The 17636-nt window shown below is 54.2% G+C and overlaps 1 protein-coding gene across 2 annotated transcripts in view; it reads right to left on the reverse strand.

The window, feature by feature from the left end:
* Positions 1 to 17552, reverse strand: part of LOC116794928 (mitochondrial Rho GTPase 2) — a 46265-nt gene extending 28713 nt beyond the window's left edge. For both annotated transcript variants that reach the window (XM_032704140.1, XM_032704133.1), the window contains exons 1-22: positions 17512 to 17552; positions 16046 to 16209; positions 15785 to 15961; positions 15367 to 15496; positions 14587 to 14757; positions 13284 to 13407; positions 12872 to 12939; positions 12649 to 12758; positions 11211 to 11420; positions 10516 to 10584; positions 9408 to 9518; positions 9173 to 9318; positions 8836 to 8893; positions 7309 to 7427; positions 6754 to 6915; positions 5942 to 6069; positions 4584 to 4700; positions 3832 to 4067; positions 3290 to 3429; positions 2655 to 2785; positions 823 to 953; positions 261 to 422 (exon numbers count right to left, since the gene is read on the reverse strand). In XM_032704140.1, the coding sequence (XP_032560031.1) occupies positions 261 to 422; positions 823 to 953; positions 2655 to 2785; positions 3290 to 3429; positions 3832 to 4067; positions 4584 to 4700; positions 5942 to 6069; positions 6754 to 6915; positions 7309 to 7427; positions 8836 to 8893; positions 9173 to 9318; positions 9408 to 9518; positions 10516 to 10584; positions 11211 to 11420; positions 12649 to 12758; positions 12872 to 12939; positions 13284 to 13407; positions 14587 to 14757; positions 15367 to 15496; positions 15785 to 15961; positions 16046 to 16209; positions 17512 to 17521 (2874 nt within the window). In that variant the 5' untranslated portion in view covers positions 17522 to 17552. The remainder of the gene's footprint in view (positions 1 to 260; positions 423 to 822; positions 954 to 2654; positions 2786 to 3289; positions 3430 to 3831; positions 4068 to 4583; positions 4701 to 5941; positions 6070 to 6753; positions 6916 to 7308; positions 7428 to 8835; positions 8894 to 9172; positions 9319 to 9407; positions 9519 to 10515; positions 10585 to 11210; positions 11421 to 12648; positions 12759 to 12871; positions 12940 to 13283; positions 13408 to 14586; positions 14758 to 15366; positions 15497 to 15784; positions 15962 to 16045; positions 16210 to 17511) is intronic.
* Between the last annotated feature and the right edge of the window lie 84 nt (positions 17553 to 17636).

The following is a 17636-nucleotide window of genomic DNA, read 5'->3' on the forward strand; positions in this document are numbered from 1 at the left end:
CACCAGCAGCTTTAACTGAGTTAGTTCATACCCTTATTTACACTTCAGCAAGAGAACAGGGGTGTGACAGCATGGAAAACAAGGACAAGCTGAGGCTCATCCTGAGCCCAAGCACACGAGGATAACTGTAAGCTTCCCACTCATGTTTCTTCGAAGCCTGTGAGCTCCAGGATGAGCTTTTCTCTCATTTAACCTCCCACAGGGACCTGAAATGCCCAAACCCCACATGAGAGCTCAGTGGATGAATTTCAGTGTCCTACCTCTCGCACCAGTCGTCCTGTTTTTGCATCAAGCACGAGGATTTTATTGGAAGAAGTGGATACCAGGAGCTCGCCTTGAGGCACAGGACCAAAGCAGACCCTCACTGCAGAGTCCAAGACAGTGCTGTGCAAGTCAAGGATGCTGATGTCCACCCTCAGCAGCTGTGAAACAAGGAGCTATGAACAAACACTGCGGGAGCCTCAGGATTGCTCACATGCTCCTAACACAAGGCCACAGAACTCCCCAGACCCTTCCCACCTAATGAGGGGCTTCAGGTTCAGGCAATGCCCAGGAGAGCAGCTCACAGAGAGAGGTGGGAACTGACAGTCTACACAGCACCTCTGCAAATTATCTTTCTAGAGGGGAATAAAGCCAGAGGAGAAGAAACCTTGACTTTGTTATTTCTAAGAATGGAAAACAAACCTCACTGTGAACTCCCTGCTCTGCAGGGAAGGCCCTCTCCAACAGCTCTGGTGCCCAATGCCCTGACCCATCTCAACTGATGCAGCCTATGGAATTTGCCCTCCCCAGCCTCCCCAGGAAGGAGGGAGCCCCTGGTACCTCATCAAGAGAACAGGCCTCCATCACGGTCACCACATACTTGGAGGGCCCCACGAAGGCCAGGAGGTGACTGTCCCCACTGACCACCAGGGCATCCCAACCGCTCCCAGCATCCCGGGCCACCACGTTTCCTGGGGGACACAGCACGAGGCAGAGTGAAGAGAAGAGCAAAGCCCACCCCCACTCTGATGCCACTGCTGGGCAGCAGCTGCAGCTTCTCCTCTGAACCAGCTTTGGGTTAACGCTCTGGCCTGAGAAAGAAGCAGCCCGTGTTGTAGATGCTACAAAATTTATCTGCACAACCAAAGTGTGCAGTGGGCACCTAAAACACGAGGTTTAGATGCACAACTTGTTGCCTGACTGAATGTGTGGTGTTTTCGAGGAGAGTGGAACAAAGTCAAGGGAATAAAATTGGTTTTAGAGCTTATTTTTTAAAGTTACATGGAGCTATGAATGCAAGATCTCAGCTGCAGCCTGGTTGGCTGAACCCTGAGCAGAATGAGGTCAGGGCTGAACCCCACCACACTGATGTCAGTCCAGAGGGCACAGACCCAAAGGTCTAAAAATGGCTGAAATCACAGCAATTCTCTGTATTTATTCCACTACCAAAATTCCACTCTCTGTCCTAGGAATGTGACCAGGCAGTGACACAGTTTCAGAGAAGAGTCAACACATGAAGGCCCAGCTGCAGCACTGACCACAAACTTGGGTGATTTTGGACAAACTCCCTGATCCCTCTGAGCCCCTGTTCCTTCTCCTGCACAATTCTTGGGGCAGGATCCTCCTCTTTATAAAATATTGCACTGTATAAAAGCAGAGCTCCCTTTCCCTGCCCAAGCTTGTGCTGCCACAGCTCATTTCCAAAGTGTATATTAAATGTGACACTAATTTTTCCAAACTGCCTGGCCCTTGACTTGCCTCCAGCTCTCCACCAGCATAGAGCAGTTCTGCTGCAGGCAGGGTTAGGGCAAAAATCCACTTTAAACAAATTAAACTGCACATGCACCGAATGAAAAGAGTCAGGGCTTGGGCATGAATAAATCTCTGTGATTCCAGAACATTCATGAAATGATTACACCAAGGAGGCTGAGAGGGTTTGAACCAAGACAGGTAGGGAAGTGATTTTTTCAATGGGTTTTGCTCACACAGAAGGTACAAACACAAATCATAGAATCATAAAATCACAGAATCGTTAAGAATCATAGAATCACAGGTTGGCCTTGGTTGGAAGAGCCCTCTGAGATCAGAGTTCAACTGCTCCCCCAGCACTGCCAATGCCACCACTAACCCATGTCCCCAAGTGCCACAGTCACACAGCTTTTAAATCCCTCCAGGGATGGGGACTCCTGTGCCAGGGTCTGACCACCCTTTCAGAGAAGAAATTTCCCAATATCCAATCTAAACCTCCACTGGCACACCTTGAGGTTGTTTTCTCTTGTTCTGTCCCTTGTTCCCTGGGAGCAGAGCCCAACAACCCCCCCCAGCTTCCCCCTCCTGTCAGGGAGTTGCAGAGCCAGAAGGTCCCCCCTGAGCCTCCTTTTCTCCAGGCTGAGCCCCCCCAGCTCCCTCAGCTGCTCCTGCTGCTCCAGCCCCTTCCCCAGCTCTGTTGTCTTCCATGGACACGCTCCAGCCCCCCAAGGTCTTTCTTGTCACAAGGGCACCAGAACTGCCCCCAGTATTGGAGGTGACTCAGCAATGCCCAGCACAGGGGGAAATGACAGAGCTCAGGTTCATTGGGAAATCTCTCTCTGAGCAGACTGAGTGTGGTTTGGCTTTGGTGTCTGTGATAATAAAAGAAAGAAGAAAGGCAATTCCCAATCCCAGAGTCTTACCCAGGACCCTCAGGACGTGGCTTTTCTGCGCCACACACCTGTACAGAGCCAGAGTGCCCTGCAAACAGGAGCTGAACATGAAATTGCCATCTGGAGAGAAGGTCAGCCCGGTGATGGCAGTGCGGTGCTGCCTGGAAGGCAGAAAACACAGATAAAGGGAGGAGAAAATCAGAGACAGAGGAAACAGCAGTGACATCGAGTGCAACATGAAGAACCCAGAACAAAATAATCAGGGACAGGGCCAGACCCCACCGTGCTCACACCCGCAGCAGCCCAGGACAACCAACATTCCAGTTTATTGGACAACCGAGCAGTGCTCCAGCCTGGATGGAACCTGCTCCCTTTTCCCTTTGGAGCATCCTCTGCTTTCTGCACCAAGGCTTGCAAGGGCTCTCTGCTCAGCTGCCCTCTAGGACAAGCTCTTTCCTACTGCTCTCCCCCAGGAAGTCACAAAGAAAGCCCTCATGGCCTGCACAGGTCAGGCTTTCACCACCCAGAGCCTCGGCACAGCCTCTGCCCAAAACCCACCCAGCTGGGACCTGAGGGTTGTCAAGCTCCATGACCATCCCTGTGCCTCTCTTCCATCACCAGGACACCCAGTTAGACCCAGCACAGTTCCCACTCCAAACGCTCACTTGTGCTCCAGCAGGAGATTGGAGGCGGCCAAGCTGAAGGTCCGCACAGTCCCACTGTCAAACCCACAGGCCAGGATCTTCCAGGTGGGGTGGAAAGCCACGGCACACGGTGCTTCCTCTGAGGCTGCAAAGTCATACAGCTGCAGGGAAGAGACACCACAGGCTTGCAGCTGGATAAAGGTGGAGCTGCAGCTGGACCCAACAACTAAACAGCCCCAGACCTCCACCATGAGCATGTTGCTGTTCCTGCCTGGATGGATATAAACCCCAGTGAAGTCCTGGGTCTTTGGGCATTTAGATTAAAGCCCTTGGGTATTATGCTTTGTGCTAAAAAGCACTATTCAAAAGATGGAGGAAAAAAAATAGTTTTGTTTTAACAATACCTCAGAACTCCACTTTCAAAAAATTTCTTGCCCGTGGTACCCCCTCATGCTTCAGGGAGGGCTTAAGGGCTCTTGAACTGTGGGGTTTTGATAATTAGACCAAACAGAGACAAGGGAGACAATAAATATGAGACACCTCCTGACTCTTGTCTCACCTACCTGCTGCATGGAGACCAGGTCCCACACTCGGATGGTGCTGTCCTGAGACACTGTTGCTATCTGCTTCCGAATGCCCCCCACCGAGAAGCCCAGCACGGGGGCCTTGTGCGAGCGCATGAGGGTGTTGTAGTCCCGGGACTGGATGTCCACGTAGCCCAGGCTCCCAGCAGCTGTGCTGCACAAGACTTTGCGGCTGTCAGGGCTGATGCAGACAGAACTCACCGGAGCCTCGTGCTCTGGGGAAAGACACCGGAGTCAACAAATCCCCTGGGAAAGGAGCGGCAGCAGCTGCAATACAGCTACAAAGGCAGATTCCTGATTGGCAAAACAACGATCGCAGGAATGAGCAGCCCACAACCTGGAGACTGAACACTTGCAGTTGAGTTCAGTGACAGATTAGTCTCTGCCCTATCTGAAGGGCTCTGGCTCTGCTGTTATGCTGATTTTTTCAGAAAGAGTCAAGAACTACTGGACTTCTCCCATAATTTCTCACAGACAGATGAGCCATGGGTTCAAGAGCACAGAAATCAAGATGGAAATCTGCTCTCTCCCAGGAGAACCGGCCTTTCTCCTATGAGTTACAAGAATGAACATCAATAACTGCCATTGAAGACTTCCAAGCCAGGCAGCCCTGAGACAGCACACATAAAACATGCCCTTGTTTGTGAGAATTGCTGCAGGAGCTGTGGCAGTGGAGCTCTGGAACTGCAGCAGCTGTGGAGCTCAGAAGTGCCATTCCCAGCTCTACTCACCTGCCTCCAAGACAACGGCTGAGAAGTCCAGTGGCCACAGCCGCACGTAGCCATCCTCTGATCCCGTGGCACAGAAGGTCAAGGACATACTAATACTGTTTATAGCAATCCCAGGGCCTGAAAACCCAAAAAACAACACCTCCTCATACAGGTGGAACAAGAAAACTCAACCTGAGGGTTGCCCCATCCAAGAGATGAGGCCAGTGCTCCACCCACACCTGCAGCTGCAGTCTCAGGAGGAGCCAGGAATCCCAAGCTGACTGACAGAACAGGCTGAAGGGTCTCAGGCAGCCCTTCTCAGGGCTAAAAACTTCTTTACCACCATGAAACTCTTGCCAGGCACAGAAAATTCCCGTCCCTTGTTAAACACTGCCATATTTTTGCCTCAAACAGGATCCTGTAGCAAGGGATGTCTCAGATAACTGCCCTGCCATTTCCATGTCCCAAATCCTCTCTGCAGAAGGCAAATACAGATCTACAGAAACTGGGATTTTTTGATTCATAGAATCATTAAGGTTGGAAAAGCTCATCGAGTCTAACCATTAACCCAGAATTGCCAAGGCCACCACTAAACCATGTCCCCAAGGGCCAAATCCACAGTTTTGAACACTTGCAGGGATGGAATGGGAAGGCTGTTTCAAAGCCTGACTACACTTTCAGTGAAGGAATTTTCCCCAATATCCAATCTAAATTCAGGTATAAAGGCCATTGGTCAGAGCCAGCACTGCTACCAGGAGGACACCAAGGACATTGTTTCATCTGCTCTTGGGGCTTTTCTTGCCCATGAGGCAAGAACTGCAGTTACACACCTCTCAAAAGGCATGTTCTTGATTAATTAGCTCAAGTTGATACAGCAAACCATGCACTAAGTTTTAAAACATCAGAGCAATCCCACTTGAAAGTGAATTCTTCCCGCCGCTGAAGTTAATGGAAGAGCTGAAAGCTGGACTAATGTACAGCACCAAAGATTCTCCAAATGCTCTGCAAAGGCTGAATAATGAAAAAAATCCCCAAATTCATCTTTTTCGTTCATCTGCTTCGTTCTTTTTCCATCTCTCCATTAAGCCTCCCATCAGCAAATGAAGACCTTGTTTCATGTTTCTAAAAGTGGTGTTTCTCTGAAAGTGCAATCAGCATTTAAAATGCTAAAGTCTTTCTTAAAACGATACTTTGCTGCACTAAGGAAGATTATTTGCAGTCCTTAAGAGGCAAATAGCGATGATCTAATCAACCCAAAATAACCGGTAGCAGTAGGTAAAGAGCTGGTTGGTTTGAGCAGGGATGTGTTTGAGCTCATTTCTGACCCTGGTGGTGGTTGAGGTGCCCCCTGGCTGGTCCCTCCCTGCAGGTGCTCCCACCTGAGCTGCTCCCTGCCTGCTCCTGCCCGTGTTCCCGGGGCTGTGCCGGCAGCAGCTGCCGCGCGCTCCGCACAGACATGTTCTTGTAATCCACCTCCAGCACGTGGCCGCTCTTGCTGCAGACAAAGCTGTAAAAAAAGCGGGAGAGAGACCTGGTTTTAGTGAAAAACCAACTTGGCTTACCTGTGGAAAGCAATCCTGGTTCACAGTAATATAACAGGTCAGCTAGGTGTTCAACTGTTCCACGTGCTGCACCACACATCTCCAACCAAGTCAGAGCTTCCTATTTGATTTCCTGACCCTCTGGAACAGAGATCAGCAAGAGAGCCAAAAAGCTTGGCCCAGACTCCAGAAAGGGGCCTCTCTCTGCCACAGGCTGGCTGAGCCGACAGCTCTGCCCTGATGGGACCATATGTGGTGGCAACAAAGGCCTGGCTCTGATGATTAAAATAAAACAACACCAAAGCATGTGTCTGGCTGTATGCAAGAAGATGTGTTCCACGCTCCTCCTGCTGCCACAGAAAGCTTCAGGTGAGAAGAAAATCACTAAATATGGCAAAACATCACTATAGCGAGAGGAAAGAACCATTTCTGGGGCTGTTCTGAAGCAGACAAATCTCTTTTGGGAAGTGGTGTGTGCTGAGGAGGGGAGAGGCTCTCCCAGCTCCAGGAGGCACCTGTGTTTCGCAGGGAGAACCCAAGCAAAATTCTGTGGTGGTGCACAGGAGGGGAAGGAGGATGCTGAGCAGGGAGAGGCACAGAGCTCCCTCCCAGCAGGTTCCCCGAGGATGGTGCTGGTGATGGCCCCTTACAGCGCACGGTCCTCTGGCTCCTGCTCAGCCACGGGCCCCTCCTCGAAGGCCAGGTCGGTGAAGTCCAGGGAATGGTACTCGCCCAGGTTGACGGGACACGAGTGCAGGGCCCCGCTCCGCACTCGCCACAGCCTGATGTTGTCCCGGCCACACGACACCATCCTGTCCCGGGAGACATGGCGTGAGGAGCAGGGCAGGACTCCCCGAGCCCCTGGTGTCCCAAGCTCAGTGTCCCAAGGGCCACCTGACAGACCAAGAACAGGAATAGCAACCAGATGGCTGCAGCACTGCAGTTCCCCCTGCAGCCATGCCAGAATCATGGAATGGTTTGGGTTGGAAGGGACCTTAAAGACCACCTAGTTGCCCATCCAGCCTATGGACAGGGACACCTTCCACTAGCCCAGGTTGCTCCAAGCCCCGTCCAACCTGGCCTTGGACACTTCCAGGGATGGGGCAGCCACAGCTTCTCTGGGCAACCTGTGCCAGGGCCTCACCACCTTCACCCTCCCTAATATCTAAAAATCAATGTTTCTGATTTATTTTCTTTGCACGTACCTGGTCTCATCAAAGAAAGCAATCTTCAAGGCCTGGATGTCCATATCTGTGTGTGCTTTGGCCAGCACAGCCACCCCTCCACCACGGGTTACTTGAGCAGTGTTCCACACCACCACCAACTGAAACACAAAAACACGATGAAGAGCTGCTCAAAACCTTGGCAGCAGAAGAGCTTTTCATCCAGCAGCTGCTCCAGAGTTGGGCACGAAGTATCGATAACAGAGCTGGAGCAGGGGAAATAAAACCTCTCACCCAGAGGGTTTAGGACAGTTCAACAGCTTTGCAAAGCTTCATAGCCATATCCTTGTCTACAATCCATAATTATAGGGTCTAAATCCCAGGGCTGCCTGGCAACAGGACTCAGACTTGGAAAGCAAACCCACAGAAGAGTGAGAACTCTGCCTGCTGGGATATAGGAGCTGTATCAGGGCTGAGGGAGTGGGAGGCAGCACGTGACCACTGCTCTGGCTGTCCCAGCCTCTATTCCAATGCAGGTCTGTGTGCCCTCAGTGCCTGTCACCAGGCGCAAGAGTCAAACCCTCTGCCCAGAGGAAAGGGGCAAATGGCTGAAGAAATGCAGGTGGATGCTCTGCATTCCAGAACAGCATTAAAACCAAACCCAGGATCACCTCAGAGGCTGGGATGGGCAGAGGCATCACCGTGGGAGAGGTGCTCCCTGTTCTCCCACCCCGCTTTCACCCCATTGATTCCCTCTCCCCAGTTGCAGCTCACCAGCTCCCACCCAGATCAGAGAATGCTGCCACATGCTGAGAAAAACATGGAGCACTGTGTGTTTTTTCCTGCAGTTAGCAATGGCACAGCTAATTGCTGGTGGTTGTCAGTAAGGGATCAGTGGATGAAAACACTTCCACTGACAAAACAAACACCCAGTCCCATGACACAAGTTTATTTTTGACCGCTCCATGTGGGATCTGCGTCATCCCCCAGCTACATTGGTGGGTGGCAGCTCCAGCACCCGGCATCCCTTCCGTGGAGATGCTCAGTGCTGAAAGATTAAACCTCACATCTTGCCCTAAGTGCTATTAAAATAAAGGGGTTTTGGGCTCCAGTCAGTGTTGAACCTCCCATTACAATTCCTATGTGCTCGCAAGGCTTCCAGCTTGGAATGCCACCCAAACATGTGTCCCTCAGAAGGGCTGCAGAGGTGGGAATGTGGCACATGAGTCTGTGGTGATCCCTGCAGAGTACGGGCACAGTCACATCACCCTGCTTGGGCTTCTGGCTGGGAACACACCAGGAGCACAACAGCCTCCAAAGCACAGCCCCAGCAGGTCTCTCCAGCTGCTTCTGCAAGGATTTGTTCACTTGCAGCTGAGGAATGTGCATGCAAACACCCACAAGCATCAGGCAGATGGAAAGTATTTTCTAGGCAGCTAACGAGAAAGGGATCTCCCTCAAGAACATGTCTAGGAAAGCCCAGAGCAGAGGTTTGTCTGCAAAATAACTACACAATCTGGGAGAACAGCCATCTCAGGGAAACCTCCCAACCCAAGTTTCAGCTCTCACCGTTTTGCCATGCCCGTCCCTCCCGACTCCGCACAGAACGGCTCCGCTGCGGGAAAAGCTGCAAGAAGAGGAACCTGGTGAAACAGAGCTCCTTGCACCCTGATTGTACCCCAGTGGGGGATAAAAGGGGACAAGTTGTAGGGATGGGGAGACAGCAAGACCTGAGGGATAAGCTCAGGAGGGAGCTGGCAGCATATGCAGGCCAGCTGCCAGCTGGTCTAGGTGACAAGCACAGGCAGCTCTAATTCATCCCTGCACGTGAGAATAGCATGGAAATGCTGCCATACTGCAACACTTCACCTGCCTGACCACACACCCTCACACAGCTGAAACCCACCTGAGGGACCAGAGGGAGTGCACATGGGTTTTGAACACGGCCAGGCAGGTGCCTGTGCGGAAGTCCCAGAGGCGCCCCACGCCCCGGGGCCCGGCCTGCGCCGAGGCCAGCAAGGTGCTGCTCCCGTTGAAGGCCAGCGCTGACACCTGCGGGAAGCACCACGTGAGAGGATACCAGGGGGACACCTGGGGTGCAAGGGCAGCGCTGCCATCAGGCTTTGGAAGGTTACACTCACCTTATCTGTGTGGCCAAGGAAGAACCTCTGCTCGCCGGTCCGGAGCTGCAGGGTGACGATGACGGCGTGGCAGGGATACACCACGGCGGCGTTGTTCTGCGTCCACAGCGCCTGCAGCACCGAGACAGGAGGCATAGGGTTCCACAAGTGCCCCAGCTCCTAGGCAGAGGTTTCTTTCCCATCCCTAGAATTGTTCAAGGCCAGGTTGGATGGGGCTTGGAGCACATCTGGTCTAGTGGAAAGTGTCCCTGCCCATGGTCGGGGGTTGGAACTGAATGAGTTTTAAGATCCTTTCCCTACTATGTGAACAGGAGAGCCAAGGAAAATGACATTGTTGGCAGAGCCTTGAACTGACTGAACCAAAACAACCCTTTCTTTACCCCAATACAGACCACAAGCAAGGCCCAGTGCCCAAAAGAAACAAGCCAAAACACAGCCCCTCCTTCTGAGCCTCCAACAAAGCACAGGAGTTTTAATGTGTTAAAAAGAAGCCATGAAATTTAGTGAAGAGAATGGAGCACAAGTCTGATACAAAGCAGCTGAGGGAGCTGGGAGGACTCAGGCTGGAGGTTCAGGGGGGACCTTCTCACTCTCTCCAATTCCCTGACAGGAGGACAGAGCCAGGTGGGGGTCGGGCTCTGCTCCCAGGGAACAAGTGACAGGGTGAGAGCAAATGGCCTCCAGCTGTGCCAGAGGAGGTTTAAATGGATGTTGAGAAATTCCTTCACTGAAAGCATTGTCCAGCCCTGGGACAGCTGCCCAAGGCAGTGGTAGGGTCACCATCCCTGGAAGGACTTAGAAGATTTGTGGATGTGGCACTTGGGCACATGGGCTAGTGGTGGCCTTGGCAGTGCTGGGGGAACAGTTGGATTTGATGATCTTGGAAGGCTTCTCCATCCTATGATTCTGTCTAAAAGGCCCCATAATTTCTAATTCACCATCATAACAGCAGAACACTCATGTATGAACATACAGTTGTCCCCATCTGCTTTGGGATCCTTTTCCACATCCAGCAATGCCACACTCAGCTGTATTTCACACCTCCTAAAAATCAATACCCCAGTCACGTGATGACAGATCCCCTCCCCAAACCATCTCAGCTACTGACCCATTTGGTGCTGCAGCCTCCAAAGCCAATAATCGTTCTCAGCTTCAGGATGGGATCCGGTAAGAGCCTCTGGAAAAAAACCCAGCACCATCATGCTCAGAGCTGCACTGAGGTCCTCCACTCACAGGGCACCCCCGCCCCCAGTGCTCATCTGTCTCTGAAAAACACAGAGGCAGCTTTGGGTCCCTCCTGTCAGAGGGGACAACTTCAAAGTATTTCAAGTCCCGCCTGGCAGGCAGGAGGAGCTGGGGTTTCCCAGTGTTAAGCAGCTCTTCCTCCCAGCCCCAAGCTGGGGGATACAGCCAGCCCTTCCCGTGGGCAGGGACACCTTCCACTAAATCAGGTTGTTCCATCTCCAACCAACCTGGTCTTGAACACTTCCAGGGCTGTTCTCTTATCCTGCAGGCTGAAACTTCCTGCTAGGACAGCACACCTGGGCCAGAGCCCTTTCTGTGCACACTCTGGGCAGATGTAAACATGCTATTGGCTTAAGGTCAGCGTGTTTGAACACAGGGTTCCTCATTCAAGGTAAGTAAGGTACTAACAGAAAAGAGAACTGCTAGCCAGGAAAAATAACACCTTTTGAACTCTGGAACTCCAGCCTGAACTTAGTGTTTCCTTTCTCACTTCTGGGCTCACAAGAATTGGAAACAAGCACTGCAAAGCCACCTTGAGCTCCTCAGTGCTTCACCCACCTCCTCTGAGCTGGCGGGGACAGCTGGGGTGTTCCGTCCACCCCTCTGATGAGCACAGACATGGATGGCTGATGGTGGCTGCCCAGTGTCCCCCACACTGTGCAGTCTCTGGTTCTCCTCTGGCACCAGGTGCCCAGCAGGCACAGCTCTTGGGGCTGTCAGGTGAACCTCAGGGATGCTTTTTGTGATTACAGGAGATCGGCGTGGCACCTGAGAATGAGGAAAGCCTCAGACAGAGCTCAGTCCTCCTCCAGGCGCCCTCCACCCGATGCTGGGGCAGAGACAGAGAGACCCCCCCTCTCCTGATGACTCTTCACAGAGATGCAAACAAGGATGAAACAACCTGGGGGGAGGGCAGCCCTGTGTGCACCTGGCTTGGCCAGGTGTGTTAAACAGCTGCTCTGCCTACGCTCCCAGTGTTGTCCATGCACAGTTCATCTCCTCCAGACAGAAAATCAGAGCCCCAGAAAACACTCAGCCCTCAACAGGAAGAGCTGCCCTCTCTCCACTGAGCATAGGAGGTCTAAAGCACCCAGTCAGCCAGCTCAGCCCATCCCAGTTCATCCCAGGTCGTAGAATCACAGAGTATCCTGAGTGGGAAGGGACCCACAAGGAGCATCAAGTCCATCCTGCACAGAATGCTCCAACAACCCCACCCAGTCCCTCACAGTGTTGTCCAAATGCTCCTTGAGCTCTGGCAGTCTTGGGGCTGTGACCACTGCCCTGGGGAGCCTGTTCAGTGCCCAACCACCCTCTGGGGGAAGAACCTTTTCCTGACATCCAGCCTAAACCTGCCCTGACACAGCTCCAGCCATTCCATTGGGTCCTGTCACTGCTCACAGGGAGGAGAGATCAGAGCTGCCCTTCCACTGCCCCTTGTGAGGAAGCTGCAGACCCTGATGAGGTCTGTGCTCCATCTCCTCTCCTCCAGGCTGAACAAACCAAGTGCCCTCAGTTGCTCCTCATATGGGTCCATTCCCCTCTAGACCCTTCATCATCCTCAGGGCCATTCTTTGGACATTTTCTAATAAAGAGAAGTTGTGCTCCTCATTTTCTCCCTCTCCACAGCACGAGGATGGCTTCCCCCAGTCCCTCTCCAAACTCCCATCACCACACTGGCAAGCCAGTCTGGACACCAGTTCCCATATCAGCACCACCAGGAAGGAGGAAATCAGGAAGAGGACAGCTGCCTGCAGTCCCAGAAATCCAAACTCCATGCACTGCTCTGCTCCCTGAGGGCTCCAATCACATTCCTCAGTCTCCAGACCTCACTTCCTATTAATAATTTGAAGACAGAACTATCTGTGGTCACCAGACCATGCCAGATCAGCTGCCAACGACAACAAGCAGCTTCTATGTCTTAAAGACAGAGATGTGGGGGAAGACTCCATGGCAAGCAGAAAGGAAGGAGCTGCAGCCCCCTCCGTGGTGCACTCACAGCTTTGGGACTGGTGATGTGGTGGATGAGGGACAGGCGGTCGCACACGGCCCTGGTGAGCGTCACCGGCGGGGGCGGCGGGCGGACAGGCTCCTCCGAGGCTCCATCACCTGGGGGACACGAGGAGCAGGGTAGGCTCTAAAGAGAACCCAGGGGCTCTAAAGAGAACCCAGGTACCCAGCCGGGGTGGCACAGCCCTGGCTGCTGCCCCCAGCATTCCCACCTGCCGCAGGACTGGGACAGCTCCTCTGGATGGAGTTGTACGGCAGCTTCAGCCCCTCGGATGGGAACCTGAGCAGCATCAGAGGAAGGCACTGTGTGATTAGGACTGTAACTGTATTGGCACCTGGGAATATCACTTGGTAACTCAGGCCTGGCACAAAGACCTCTCCAGTCTCCTATAAGATTTCCCCTTTTATCCCATCCTCCCTCAAATACAGGGATACCAAAGGCAGATGGTACTAAAGGACAGAAGTGTTAACAACACCTAAATGCTGGAGCTGAGGGGACCAAAATGCCCACTTGGGCCCCAGGTTCACCTGGATCTGTCACTCCTCAAGTGGCATTACTCATCCTGCCTTCCCCCAGGGAGTGGGAAGATCTGGGAGCTGTGGTGGGAGGGGGAGCAGCCATACCTGATGTAGTCGTAGAGGTCATGCCACTTCTCTCCCTTGGGTACAGGGAATGCCATTTCCCTTGGCATGGGAGCGATCCCACGGCAGGCCAGGTCGGTGTGCCGGGCCTTGGAGAAGGTCACACCTGGCAGCACAGGGACAGACAGACACTGAGTTCTCCAGGCCTGTGGAGCTGGCTGAAATCACATTCCCTGTGGGACATGGGCACAAACCCCTTCCCTCTTTGAGAACACCTGAGAAACAAGGATCCCAAGCCTGAGGAACAAACTAACACACTTTTGCACAGGTGGATTCCTGAAACTCTAAACCTCCAAAGAGCCCAGAGCACAAACACTTGGATTCGAGTTATAAACCCCCAGGCTCAAGATTCACTTAGTTTCTGTTCATTGATTTAACATGATTTGTGTTAAGACTCATTTCCCATTTTCTTGTCTTCTTTTCTTCATGTATTTATAAATACAAGACATTCTTCAAGATACAACAAGTTTCAGGAATCTCAAAACAGCCCTGTAACTTCCTTCCCACTGATGCTTTCCATCGGGCCAGGCAGTTGAGGCAGAATTCCAGCACAAAAAAAGAAAGGCAGAAACAAAGGGTTTGACCAAAGTATCTCTGCCACACGGAGCAAGTGGATAAAAAAAGCAGGTTGGAAGATTTTTGACACAAAAAAAAAAGCACAGGCTCTTCCAGCAGATAAAAGCACAGGTCTTGGAGAATCAAGGTGTAGTGACACCTTTCTTTCTTTCTTTCCCCCTGAAAAAAATTCTAATCTTGGAAAGATATTTAACTTTGTTCTTTTTGTTCACTTTACAGCTGGAAAATGAGAGGATACTTTCCTCCAGAGGTTGAGAGACTGGATTCCATTCCAGATTGCCTTCCAGTGCATAAAAGGGCTTCAGGAGAGCTGGAGAGGGACTTTGGACAAGGTCACAGACTGACAAGAAAAGCGGGAATGGCTTCCCACTGCCAAAGGGATGGGATATTGGGAAGAAATTCTTCCCTGTGAGGGTGGTGAGGCCCTGGCACAGGTTGCCCAGAGAAGCTGCGGCTGCCCCATCCCTGGAAGTGTCCAAGAGCAGGTTGGACAGGGCTTGGAGCAACCTGGTCTAGTGGAAGGTGTCCCTGCCCACATGGAAACTTAACATCATAGTATTTTGCCCTTCCTGCCCATATCATAGAGCAGCAGCAGCCCAGTGCTCTGCCAGGGCTGCAACCTCAGCTTTGAACCCCCAAGGATTTTCCCCCAGGCCGGGCTGGAGTCACAGGAGAAACCTGAGGCCATGGCGAGGTCTTGGCTCCTCACCTGGGTCAAACACCAAGTCGCTGGTGCAGAGATTCTTCACCAGCAGGTTGGAGCAGAGCTTGACAGCCCTGAGGTGGCTGTACCGGCGGTTGAGGTACAGGGAGAGGATGGAGGGCAGGTCCAGCACCAGGCACGTCCAGCGCACGTCGGCAGGGGCTGCTCCGGAGGCACCTGGGGAGGAGAGGGGCACGTGGGAATAGGGACGGTGTGAAAAGACGCTACAGACGTGGATGCTGGACCTGGCAGGACAGGAGACACGAGATTCACACAGTTCAGTAAACTATTTACCAGGCAAGATTCCCTCCAGGCCTGTGCCCAGTGGGAGATGGGAAAATATGCCTCGTAGCTTAGGGGTGGGGAAGGACAGGGAGCCCCACCATCCCCATAGGCTCATGCCTGGCCTGACACTGCACCCCATTGCTTGGGAGAACAAGGATGGCTGACAGCCCTACCAGGAGCTACAGTTCCAAGCTTCTGGATGTGGAAGAGCTCCTGCTCAGACCCACAACTCTTACAGAATCCTGGAATGGTTTGGGTTGGGAGGGAGTTTTGAAGACCATCTTGTTCCAATCCCCTGCCATGGGCAGGGACACCTTCCACTGGACCAGGTTGCTCCAAACCCCGTCTAACCTGACCTTGAACACTTCCAGGGATTGGGCAGCTACAGCTTCTCTTCACCCTCCCCAAAGGCAGCAAGTCAACTTCTGAACTCGATTTATTTTCTAACAATTTATTTTGGTGGTGATGTGCCAGCCCAGCCCCGACCACACAGTTCCTCACCGCGCCGGGACACAGGGTCACCCGCTGAGTCCTTGGCTGCTCCACAGACAAAGGGGAACTGCAGCCAGGTGGCTGTGGATTTGAACTCCTTGAAGAGGTTGGAGAAGGAGATGCGAACCACCTGGTTTTCCTGGGAAGAGACACAAACACACAGAGCTTTAGTCGCCCTGGTGGCTTCGGCAGGGAAGTGCTGCAGAGGACAAGGCACGTGGCTGTGTCCCCTGTCCCCTCAGTGTCCCCTGTCCCCAGCAGAGATGCCGTGAGGACGGAAATCAACTCCAGCCCAGGGAAACCCATCAGCATTAACAAAGACCAGCCAAGGTCTTCATCCCCCAAGACCACCAGTGCCACCCCCAGTCCTTCAATCAGTCACAGTGCTAATGAAGGTGGTTTAATGAGTCCACCCAGTGTCACCTACCTCGGTGGTGACATCCAGGTGGACAAGGAAGTGCTTGCGGGGCAGGGGCCTGAAGAGCAGGTAGAGGTAGCGCCCCGTGAGCCCCAGTGACTGTGTCCCAGCCCGGGGCAGCTGCAGGTAACTGCTGGCAGGGTTGGAGCCCCGGATCCGGTAGATTGTTCCCTTCAGCCTCGTGTCCTTGCGAAACCAAGGAAAGTGGTGATGGGGGGTCAGTGCTGCCCACCCTTGGCTGGTGCCTCCACCCCGTGGTGCCCCTGTTACCGTGAGGGCAGCCACGTCCCCCTCCTTGGCAGAACGCTTCCACTCCTCCACACGGAAGTGCTTGAAGATGTTCAGGTAGGGACGCTGCCAGGCTGCTGGTACCGGCACCGGGATCGGTGGGGGGACAGAATCCACATCTGGACGTCCCCTATTACCCCCTGTACCTGGAACCCGATGTCCCAAGGTCCCCTGCCCTGGTGGCACCCCATTATCAGGGTGTCCTGAGTCACCTCAGTCCCTGGCACCTCCATGCCTCGAGTCAGCCCCAATGACACTTGAATCACCTCCACATCTGTGACCCCCACACCCCAGTGCCATCTCTGTGCCCCAAGCATTGTGATGGACCCATTAACCCCATGCTCCAAGCACTCCCACCCCAGTGACACCGCCGGTATCTCCGTGCCCCAAGCCTCCCCATGCCAAGCCCCACAGCCCCAGTGGCACCCGCACTATCTCTGTGTCCAGAGCCCCCCATGCCCTGAGCCCCTCAGGCTCAGTGACACTCCAGTATCTCTGTGTCCAGAGCCCTCCAGACCCTGTGTTGCCCCTGCACCCGGTGACACCCCCATTACCCCCGTACTCTGGGTCCTCCGTGCCCAGTGATGGTGCCTTGACTCCCCCAGCCCCAGTAATGACTCTGTTACCTCAATGCTCTGAGAGCCCTCCCTGTCCTCAGAGTTTCCCCCCAGCACCAGTGACACCCCGGGTATCCCCGTGCTCCAGACCCTCACTGTCCCCAAAGCCCACCTCCCCCTCCGGTGACACTCCTGTTACCCCCGTGCTCCGAATCCCCCGGAGACCCCCCAGTCCCGCTGGCGCACCCGGCAGACCCCCATCCCCAGGGACGCCTCTGGTCCCCTCACATTCCCCCATGGCCGATGACGACGCCGGTGCCCCCGTGCCCCCCCATCCCCCGTGACGCCCTCGTACCCCCGTGTTCCCCCAGCCCCGGTGACCCCCCATCCCCGGTGACACCCCCATAACCCCCCATGTCCCCCCATTCCCGGTGACACCCCTATAACCCCCCATTTCCCCATTCCCGGTGACACCCCCATAACCCCCCATGTCCCCCATCCCCGGTGACACCCCCGTTCCTCCCATCTCCCCCCCATCCCCGGTGACACCTCCATAACCCCCCATGCCCCCCCATCCCCGGTGACACCCCCATAACCCCTCATCTCCCCCCCATCCCCGGTGACACCCCCGTTCCCCCCATGTCCCCCCATCCCCGGTGACACCCCCATAACCCCCCATGTCCCCCCATCCCCGGTGACACCCCCGTTCCCCCCATGTCCCCCCCATCCCCGGTGACACCCCCGTTCCCCGCATGTCCCCCCCATCCCCGGTGACACCCCCGTTCCCCGCATGTCCCCCCCCTCCCCGGTGACACCCCCGTTCCCCCCATGTCCCCCATCCGCGGTGACACCCCTGTTCCCCCCATGTCCCCCCTGTCCTCTCCCCCAAACCTGCCGCCATGGCGCGCGCCGCCGGCTCAACCGTCCCGCGCGGCCGCAGCCAATCGGTGGCGCGTTACGGCCCGTCACGTGACCCGGGACCCGCCCCCCCGCCCCCCCCCTCCCCGCCCCGCCCC

Source organism: Chiroxiphia lanceolata, chromosome 16, assembly GCF_009829145.1.
Source record: "Chiroxiphia lanceolata isolate bChiLan1 chromosome 16, bChiLan1.pri, whole genome shotgun sequence".
In the NCBI taxonomy this organism is placed as follows: Eukaryota; Metazoa; Chordata; class Aves; order Passeriformes; family Pipridae; genus Chiroxiphia; species Chiroxiphia lanceolata.